The 11,655-nt window shown below is 35.5% G+C and overlaps 1 protein-coding gene across 1 annotated transcript in view; it reads right to left on the reverse strand.

Annotated features, from left to right (window-relative positions):
* Positions 1–11,615, reverse strand: part of slc49a4 (solute carrier family 49 member 4) — a 62,252-nt gene extending 50,637 nt beyond the window's left edge. The window contains exons 1-2 of the mRNA XM_039685630.2: positions 11,158–11,615; positions 8,326–8,419 (exon numbers count right to left, since the gene is read on the reverse strand). Of these exons, the coding sequence (XP_039541564.1) occupies positions 8,326–8,419; positions 11,158–11,455 (392 nt within the window). The 5' untranslated portion in view covers positions 11,456–11,615. The remainder of the gene's footprint in view (positions 1–8,325; positions 8,420–11,157) is intronic.
* Positions 11,616–11,655: the final 40 nt, after the last annotated feature.

The raw sequence follows: 11,655 nt of genomic DNA on the forward strand, positions 1-11,655 counted from the left end.
ATTTCGGATGTGCGCCCCTTTGTGAATGTTAGCAGGGTGTATATAAATAATTTAGCTAATATTGCTTTTATTTTCCGCTGAATTATGCAATCTGGTGAGAATATTTGCTTTCAGTGCTGTCGCCCCGTATTCTCACTTCCCTGATCGCTGTTATGACTCAGAGGAAGATTATTACAAGAAATCAATGGTGGTTTACAGTTGAGTAGCGTAGTATTTATCTCATCAATTGTCATGTAGCTTGATGCTAATTGTAGCTATAATTCACCTGTTACCCATATGATTATATCTCAGCCAATGTTGTCAAAATAATTCACATAAGGTCATAAAAAACTTGTTTTGTTTTCAAGAGAGCTTTTTGATAATAGGTGGGAATGTATCAGAATCAAAGGGATGCGGTTGGGCAAGCCATGAAATGCCACAGTAGTATACCTATCCCACAACTTGATTTAACAACGGTGTTCTTGTCATCCAAACTACAGTAAGTATTGTCAATATTTCCAGCCACTAAATGTAAGCTTTTCCTTATTCCAAGCTAGCTTGCTGCAATGGTGACGTCACACGCACGAGTCATGATTCGTGAAAGTACATGATTCGGTTGAGGCAACTAAATTAATGTTGTAACAAGCTATTTTATGGATGGGAACTGTAATATTATAACTGAAAATTAGTTACATTACTACTTGACACGAGCACATTAATGAGTGACTGCAATAATAATAATAATAATAAAAGAAAGATACTATTACTGTCATACCATATCAATTTATCATATTGTTCTAAGGAGTTCATGGTAATATTAATACATTTTCATTTTTGATTTAAGGCCAGTTGTGTTGACATTTGTATGATTAACAATTTTAATATCATGTTGGGTCACCGCATGATGTCCTAAAGCAAAGCTTGCTGAGAATCAGTGTTTTATGCTATAATACTTCAGGCGACAATCCGCTAAACCTTTCTTTATATTAAAGAGATAAAAAGGGTGAAATGAGTCTCATGCACAGAGAAACGCAAGGGAAGCAGAGGAGTGCTAATTTAGACTTAGATGATTCCGATCCGGCAAGAACAATATAAGGGAGGATTCTCTGCTTTCTTTAAAAACTGCAGGGCTAACAAGATTCGACTGGAAATTGTATAACCTCCATGAAAGTGACCGAGTAACATAACATGTTTTATAAATGGGGTGCTTTACACTGACAAAACCAATAAATGGAACGGCCAAAATGTCAAGTCAAACTAAACTAAACTAAAAGTCAAATCCAGAATAAAAGAGGGACTAGGGAGAATTTAAACCATACTGCCAGCCTTAAAATCACAGTCAATAAAGACATGATATAATTTTGTCCTTCATTTAATCTACAGAGGGGAAAAGAAATAGTATTCAATAAAAAGCCTGAAACTTCATTTCAGTTTGGCTTGCAGGGAACATTGTGGCTCAAACTAAGTCACTCCTCACCGCCAAAAACTGACAATTGGACAACAGCCTTTAATTTGTGTGCGTCTCCTATTGGACAACATCTGCTCCGACTACAATCACTGTTGATTTGAGAACAACAATTGGCATTTGTAATCAAACGCCATTGTTAAAAAAAAAAATTTTATTGCTGCTTTTTTTCTATCATGATTGAATCTCAGCACAAAGTCATTCCGAGACCAAACCAAAGATTCTAAGATTCAGGTTAATAAAAGTAACTGAAAAATCTATAAATGGGCCGGATTAAAGAAACTACTCACGCAGAAGTTTAAATGATGTCATTGTTTACTATTCTTCTTGTCGTTCCAATTAAACACACATGCTGCTAGAACACACACTTAGAACAATTTGTAAACTGGTCTTTCTTTGATATACAACCACTGTTCATATTACTATCACATCAGTCAAGCAAAGTCTCAAGGCCAAAAAAACAAAAACACAAAAGCAGCATAAAACTGGCCCACGTGACATGGCTTCTGATGCTGTAAGATAACTTTGTTGGAGGAACAAACTGATTGACATTAGTACTCATTATGAACTACTGTATTCAAAAGAGCTTTGCATTAAAGAAAAAAATATTAAATAATAAAATGAATAAAATAAAATATTGAATAAAATATTATATATATATATATATATATATATATAATAAAGAAGACATCATTTTCATTTTTGGGTGAATTTGGGTTTATTTAAACAAAATGTATCATATTTGATTAAAAAAAACATGCTAACTGATAGTGATGTTGTCCAATTTACCCTTAAACCATGAACTCTAAAACAAAACTGCACATTCAGATCAGAAAGACTCTTTCTAGAGTGGCATATCAATGATTACCAGTCACATGCTAGATCACTTGATATGCAAGATGGTTACATTTTAGTGAGGACCTTTTAACAGTTTATTAATGCAAGTGCTGACACCTAGTGGTAGCTCAATGCACAGCAGAAGTCACCACGCCAGGATACAGGTGTATGGCCTCCTTCTACCCAAGTGTCTGTGACCTGAGCTTGACCAGAGGCTTTCAGTAGCACTCCATAATCCCAACTTTTACTGTTAAAACACATGTATCTAATGACGCAGTGTTAAACTCTCAAATGAAGCAGTGTGCGAGTTTGTCACAGATCGGAATTTGTTGCACGTGTGTAAAACATTTTTTGTATCTTTTCTGAGCCACTTTCAAATGTTGTTTTGAATCAGATGCATATCCGACATCGGGACATCTCTGACCTACGTCTAAACATACGTTTACCTGCGTTTGACCTACGTATATTTTATAAATAATAACACCAACAGAATATTTCATTTTATTTTGGACAGGAATTAATGTACACAGCTGTGTCTAAAGTGAATGTAAAAAGGGTGAAAAAACAATAAGAACAACAAAGTACTTTTACAGTTCTACCACCTGTTAATTTTAATAAAGCCTGCATGTGAGATTTAAAGGGATAGTTCACTTTGAAATTAATTTTTGGTATGTTTTAGCTTACCTCAAGGATATCCAAGATGTAGGTGCCTTTAGTGTCCACAGTATTTACAATTTAGATTTTTTTAGGTCAAACCGTTCTTGTCTGTCAGTCATATAATGGTCACCACCTCAAAGAGCATGCACAGAGAAGTCAAAATTAAACTTAGATTTAGTGACTCACGTTGATGGCCTAAGACATGAAACGAGCGGTTTGTGTGAGAAAAACGCACAGTATTTATATCGTTTTTTACCTCTTGTAACCACAGCCACAAAGCGCCCCTGCCCTCAGATCACTTGGACGTGGCTGTGGTTAAAAAAAAAAAAACTACATAAATACTGTTTTTTTTTCTCTCAGAAGCCGCTCGTTTCATGTCTTAGGCTATCAATGTGTACTTATATTTATGAGTCATTAAATCATGTTTAATTTGGACTATTCTGTGCATGCTCTTTGAGGTGGTGACCATAGACCTGCATTATATGACTGACAGACAAGAACGGTTTGACCTAAAAATATCAAAATTGAAAATACTGTAGAAACAAAGACACCTACATCTTGGATGCCCTTGAGGTAAGCGAAAACATACCAAAAATTCATTTCAAAGTTAACTACCCTTTAATCATTATTCTTACACAGAGAGAAGACAGTCTACTTAATGTTTGCTGATGCTGAAGCTGTACTGGCCATCTACAATAACACACGACAGAGTCAAGTCACTTTGTATGAATCAATAGACTCGACACATTAAGTGCCCCGTGTTGAAATCAGCCATTACATTAACAGTCACTTCAGGCAATAGCTGCTTGCAATGTATCTTTGTGTATAAATGTGCTTGTGATACAACAATATATAAATAAATAAAACAATCAACAAAACCTCTGCTTTCACTCTCTCATGTAACCGTCCTAAAAAGCGTTTCCTGTTATATCAAGCAAACGCACATTTTCAGATTATATAACCGAGAAGGTCAATGTGTCACTGTCTGTTCCAGTTTTGTAGGAGCTGTGAAACTAAGCTACAAAGCCTTATTTCAACCAAGTAACTATCAGCAAACATAAAAAAATAAGAATTATCATAATGTTAAGTTGAAAAAGAACGTACTTGTATGGAAATTGGTCCTTCTACATACGTAGAAATTGGAACTACATACGTAGTACATTGTAAAAAAAAAATATTTTCAAGATTTGTTATCACAAGATTTTTTCTTTTGTCAAATCAACTTAAATAATTTATTTAGTTCAGATAATTTATTATTTTGAGTTTCTGATGATTAAATTAAACTGCTTCATTGTATTAACTCACTTTTTCCAGTTCAATCAACTTAAAATTAATTAAGGCAACCAAGTTACTTAATTTTTTAAGTTAAACCAAAAATATTTACGCGTTTTTCCGATGCTTTATTAAAAATGGGACATATCAAATCAGATAGAAATAAGAGTGTCAATCTGCATTATAGTGTGTTTTCAGCAGTCCACAACCAGACCCAACTTCTTTAAATTCAATGAATGAATAATATTCTATATTCCTCAATAATAAATCTGATTTATGCTCATTGATGTCTTATAATGTAGTTTTATATTGTCAGTTAAAAAAATAAAAATAAAAGAACATTCTAACAAAGTTACATGCACCCAACTTGATTTAAAAAGCATGGCTTAAATGTCCATTGGAGTGTAGTTAGCTCTTTCTATTCAAAACTAATAATGATAAAAAGGTTTGTTTCCTTTTCTCGTTCGTGCAATGCTATAGTTCTTTCTTTATGTGCTGATGCTAGCCATGTGTGAATGAAAAAGCTTAAAGAGATAAGCAGCGAGAGAAATTGGAAAGAGGACACAAAGCACAGTAGAGGACATGAACATTCAATTTTACAGGTAAAAGAATCCTAATCTAAAGCAAACAGAGCATAGTCATCCTGTTAGAGTGTGCCACCACTATTTATTTAAACAAATGAAAAGGTCACATCTTTAAAGTAGTACAACCATGCAGCAGTACCCTGCACTTTTGTCAATCGATAACACAATTTCACTTATGCGTGGCGGCGCATTTCAATTTCGGCATAAATATTGTGAGAAAATACATTTATTATCGTTAAGTTGTATTTATACTAATGCAATGCCCATGCAAAATCTGTTTTTAGTAATTGCTGGTTTGGTATGTTTGAGTTGCTGAATAGCCTTTGCTGCTACTATTACACAGGAGTAGAGCCTGACCGATAAAGGATTTTGAAGGCCGATACCGATACAAATATTTTTGGGTTTTAAAATCCGATATTCCGATATATCGGCCGATATTTTTTTTTTATTAAATATTGTTGGATTTCACACACGTGTAAAAGAAAAGCTAACTTTTCTGCACAAGATACGTTTGATAATATTTCTCTATGTCTAAATGTTCACTCCTCGCAAGTATAACTTACATTTTACAATGCAGGGACTGTAACTAGAGATATGCTAGTTATAAATACAGTGGTCATTACTTTATTTAGGCAGAAAAAGTTCATTGTGGTTTCCAAGCTCATTAATGTTAACGTTAGCGGTCTTCCACTGATGATATTGGCATTAGCTTGCTTTGTGGTTAGCTAGTCTATAATAAGCCATAATTTAGCAATAGATAACATCATACTGCAAATTGTAAAACATACATTTTCAATATAACAGGCCAAGGAGAGATAATTGAAGCGTGTTTCATCCGTTTTTAGTTTATTTTTTAAATATTCATTTATGGGCCATTATGACTGCCGATACCGATATTTTGGAAAATGCCTAATATCGGTTGGCCGATATATCGGTCTGGCTCAGGAGCCTAAACTTGAGAAAATGATAATGGTAAGCGCACCAGAAATATAATATTCTGAATTAAACAGTGTATGTGTAAATGAATAAGTGCAACGATTCAGGGAGCAAGCTTCACAGTGAACTCAGAGAAAATCATAAATGATGGCTGTGAATAAAATATAATATTCAGATATTTTTAAACTACAACCCTCTAATGTCAGAATGTTAATTTTGGGCAGTGGTCACTCAATGTGCAGTGTGAGCCAGAGTGGCCAGTGGCTAGAGCGGCAAAAGCCAATGTGCGCTTCTTTTACTGATAAAAAAACAACGTCAAACTAGGCAAACACCCGTCAAGTTTGAAATGCATCGGACTAACTGTTCGAGAGATATGCCCATTCAAAATCAGTTTTTGTTATTGTTGGTTTGGCACAAAAGTTTGGTGACATTTTTATTTTTTTGCATGGTAGAAAGCAAATACTGATACTGACATAATGGCATAAATATGTAAAATGTAACTACATGGTTGCAAAACAATATATAATGGTGATATTAGGTGACATGTATTTGGGTATGTGTGTATAGGTTGCAGGAGTTCAGAGTAGATTAGATTTATATTAGTGTCAATTTTGTTGTCATTGTGCAGATTTAGCCTCGGTTTCCCCATACTGCCTTTGCGCAGCGCGTTTTTTTTCACGCTGCTGGGCAGTCTGGATCATAGCTATCCATAATAAAGGCTAGATGTCTCATCCGCGCTGCTGGCCAATGGAGGTTGACGTCCACACCTGGCGGCCATCTTGTCACAGGCAGCTCGCTCACTCGTAACGTTGTGTTTTAATGGTGAATGTACTTTTTAAATAACCATAACTTGCTAAATTTTCTACCGATTTTCTAACGGGTTGGTTTGTTATAAACGTCAGAGATGTAGTTATGGCACTGCATACTTGTGAATAATAAGTATACGTAGATAAATAATCATCCAGAATTATAGCTATGTTAAATTCGTTCATAAGAAACCAAACCGTTTGTAAATCCGTCGAGATTTCAAAAAGAAAAGAGTATTTGTATTCATGCTGATCTTACATCAGGTACCACAGAGCCCGCCAGAAAACTTGCCTGTGACAAGATGGCCGCCGATGAGGACGATAGAGACTCCGTCGTAAGATATCTAGCCTTTATTATGGATATCTATGGTCTGGATACCATGGACCAAATTTTTGCCTCAGCGGGGGGACCAATCAAAGAATTGGGAGGGAGCAGCAAGACCATGACGACATCTATGCGACACACACTCAAGAAGCCTATGGACTAGGAGGATGCAGGAGCGATCTTAATATCTTAAATATCTTAATTTGTGTTCTGAAGATGAACGAAGGTCTTACGGGGTTGGAACAACATGAGGGTGAGTAAAAACTGACAGAATTTTCATTTTTGGGTGAACTATCCCTTTAAAGCCACTTAATATAAAGTGGGACCATCAATTTGACAGTATATGTAATATGTGCAAAAACAGTTTTTGTGTGTGTTTTTAATAATTGTTGGTTTGGTGTGTTGAGTGCTCATTTTTACAATTAAACAGCAAAAGTTCAGTGACATTTTTTTGAGCATGGTTGAAAGCAAATACTGATACTGACAAAATGACATATGGAATGTCAATAAATTGAACTACATAACTAACTACTGACAACTAACAACTTGTGAATAACTACAATATTCAGAAATAAACAGTGTAGCTGACTTATGCCCCGTTTACACGAAGGAAAGACACAGATGGGATTTGGCCTCTCATTTGGACGAAAACCCTGTTTCATCACAGAAAACGATTATTTCTAAAAACTCCAGCCAAAGTGGAGATTTCTGATAACGCCAGTTATGTGTTGCCATGTAAATTGTGAGAAATTCATATATCTGTGGGATATTCATTTATCCGGCTGTGTGTAAATGTGGCCTTAGTGTTTATCTTTAAACCACAACTTCAATGTGTGCTTCTTTTACAGATATATTTAAAAATATCTTTTGCATTTCTAATCCAAACAACGTCAAACTCGGCATTGTACTTACTCATGCCACGTAGCTAGACACCTGTCAAGTTTGAAATCCATCATACTAACGGTTCGAGAGCTATTTTATTAAAAGACAGACTGACAGACAGACACACACACACACACACACACACAGACAGACATTCCTGTTATTTATAGATTGATAGATATTGGCCAACCTGCTCTCTAGATAGCAGTATTGAACTGATGAAATGTTCTCTTTTCAGAACTACATCTAACCACCCAAATACAGCTAGATCACAAAAGCCATAATTATACAAAACAATATTGGTATTCAATAGGGCTGCACGATTTGGGGAAAATGTCATATTGCGATTATTGTGGTCAATATTGCGATTGTGATTTAATTAACAAATGGTTTCAGGAGTGTCTTGCTTGGTTCTAAAGCAAAATGCACACAGAGATTAGTGATAATTCTCATCTCAACTCAAAATAGCAACAACAACAACTAAAGATGTCCAATCCAGACATCAATAAGGATAAAAATGAATTAATTTTTTTTTTTAACAAAAGATGTTTCACATAGTGTAACTTATTGTGTGAGTCTTACCAGCGTCTGTAGTGCAGATCTTTGAGGGGCACACTTCGAAGCGCTGCGCCCAGCACCATGAAGAACGCTGACAGCAGCAGGGATGCTCGCAAACCTTTTGCACAAGTCAGAGAAGAAGGAAAGAAAACATATCAGACAGATAAAATATCTCGTAAGCTTTAATTAACTGATGAGATTAGTCGTTGATGTAGATCCATCTCTGAGATACTGGATGCATAATGAATTACATTTTCCTGGATTCATTAAACATGTTTTTGAGTTTAAATAATATAGAAGCTGCAAACTGTGGTTTTTGGCAAACACGGTTTTCACAGCCTGAGGCAATTGTTTTCATGTTGAGTACAAAAGGGAAAGTGAAATGTTTACAAAAGAACATGCACTTTCTTATCAAAGATACCAAATAACGAGTATTAATCAGAACTGAAACCTCGACTAGTGTATAATCTAATGAATGAGGTGTAAAAACACGGGGGAAACTGAGAGCTGAAGACATTTCTTTGACATTATCCAGTCTTTCAGATATCTGAAAATATACTTTTTTTCCAGGTAAGATAACGTGAAAGGCAGTGTGGAAGTTAAAAACACAAGCTTTCTGCTCTGTTTGACCAAACGCTCTTTTCCAAATGCAAACCAGGCGATTGTTATTTGAGGAAGGCTCGAAAATGTCAAGAATACTGTTATTTTTATGTGAAACGTAATCTTTATGCAACTATTACCATATAAAAATATGTCCATGTAATAAACACCATAAATGTTGTCTATTGCTGCATTCACACCATGCCAAAATTAACGTAGTCTCAAATTGACAACACGTGACATATTCAGAACTGTTTACATACTCATAATTATGTGTTTGCACTATCAACACCTTAATTAATCATCTGATACAAGAGTCACAGCTCTCAGACAATTCCAATCTTACGAGCTGTGATTACAAGCTCTACAAGGACACGATTACTTTTTACAAGTGAAAAATCATGTGATTGTGGTAATTACGACATTTGGTTTGAAATCAAATGTGAATGCACCTTATATAACATTTGACATCATATGACAACTTTGTGTGAGGAAAAGATTGAAATCAAAGCTGTTGTCTTGTTCTCTGCAAAACCATTTGTGTTTCAAGTTATTGTTCTTAGAGGTTTTCTGTCCTTTTTGTCAGCAATATCTTCGGAGGGTTGAAATCATTGACCGAAATGACTTGCTCTTCTTCAGTGATGTGTTTTGATTGTGTCAGCGTCTATTTTTTGCACACAACATGTATAAGTTACAAAAGGTACACTTGTTAGACACACCAACAATGATGCTAGCTCGAGTAGCAGTGTAAAATGTGTGAATTTGAAATATCGGAAATGGCTTTACATGGCCAGAGGAGAACTGGCCCCCGACTGAGCCTGGTTTCTCCTAAGGGTTTTTTTCTCCATTTTGTCACGTGATGGAGTTTTGGTTCCTTAGCTGCTGCCTTGGCTTTTGGCTTGCTTAGTTGGGGACATTTCATATTCAACAATATTATTGATCTGTGTTGTATTATTTTCATGTTCTCACTGTGAAGCTGCTTTGAAACAATCTGTACTGTAAAAAGCGCTATATAAATAAAGGTGACTTGACTTGGCTTTACTACGACTGATGAACCTATGAACGACAAACTGATTTAAAATACTCAATGACCAAATTTATTTAGCGGTTTCAGTTTTTGGTTAAATTAAAACTGGTTTAGGGAGGAAAAAAAAACTATTTTGGTGTTTCACTATAATTTTCATTTTTGGGTGAGAATCTATTAAATTAGGTGATTTTTGCTGTGGAATCTATCATTTAAATTTGTATGAATAACAGAAACAAATTTAGGTTCAATATTTTCCTAATCATCTTGGTAAACAGCTGGCTCCCCTCAAAATATTTAATTTAAAGTCTACGAAATATCAGAAAGATTTTGATTCTATAAGGTGAAGGTTCCCTAAACATCAACAAATTATGAAGAACAACATGAAGAACATGATAGGACATAGGCTAATTAACTTCCATTTTACTATTATTTATTCTTTATGTCCGCTTCACATTTCATTCAAGGCTTAAGTCTGTAATTTCCTCAACTTAGAAACTCATTAAATTGGCATGGCAAGCATGAATACAAAAACTGCGTCGAATGACACCAGGCTTGCATGATGACTTGTGTCATATGATGTTAGGGAACTGGTTTTGTAGCCTAGCATGTGATGAACTAAACTACATTTTTTTAATGATTATTACTTTATTTCAAATGAGGTAATGAGTCCTTATGTGTGGCATCCTGTTCAGCTAACCCACATAAAGCATTGTAAAAAAAAAAAAAAAAAAACACACAATTATTCGCAGCATTTCTTATTTTTCCAAAAGGGTGTACTTTAGGTTACACATTTAGCCAGGCCACACCAATAAATGTCAGTATAAAATATTCAAAAGGTACTCGGCTTTAACACATGTGTCAGAAATGTATGTTGTTCTAAAAACATAATGACATAAAGGACAGTTGTATGAAATTATGATTAAGGGTTTTTTAAGGTAATTACAAATTATAGTTTGGATATGTCACCTATAAAATGGTTTGAAAGACCTCTCTGTAGTGAACAACATGCATAAAATAGATATAAACAATTGCACAGACATCTCAAATTTGTTAAAACATAAATGTGTACAAATAGACATTTAAATTATGAAATTTGCTCTGGTTATTTACTAAAACACCTTCAGTTATGTGGTATAATGCATAAATCTGTCTAAATAATGGCAAGTTTATCTGTCATCATTTATTTGTATTTACAGATATTGTTGCCATGGCACTAGACAAAAACTCACCTTTCTTATCCATCAACCAAATAAACAGCAGCCAGGGCATGTAGCCCACTGGACCCCACATCACCAGCACAGCGATATCTGTCGATGAGAACTCGAACGCATGTTTGGCTGAGATCTGGATCGGGCCCCAGGTGTTCCACACCAGTCCTTGCATAAAAGCCAACAATGAAAACATGGTGAGAACAAACCATCTTCTCCCATACACCCTGCTGAACACAGGCTGTGTGCTGTTTGTCGCAGGCTGGGCTGGAACCAGCAAAGGTTCCCTTTCCCCCTCGGTGCTTTCCACGGCACCCATTGAACAGACGTGTTATCACGTTTAAAAATGTCTTTATGCTATCCAGCAACGTCTATAACATGACACGTAAAAAAAAACTAGGGCAGTCGCTCAAGTGTCAGCTGCCCATCGAAACAAAAACAACCGATGACACTCTCAGCAGCGCTCCAAACTTTATTGCGCATGCGCTTGCGTCGAGGCGGAATTGACGTAGCGTCTGA

This window comes from Pimephales promelas, chromosome 7, assembly GCF_988280905.1.
Source record: "Pimephales promelas chromosome 7, fPimPro1.hap1.1, whole genome shotgun sequence".
Lineage (NCBI taxonomy): Eukaryota > Metazoa > Chordata > Actinopteri > Cypriniformes > Leuciscidae > Pimephales > Pimephales promelas.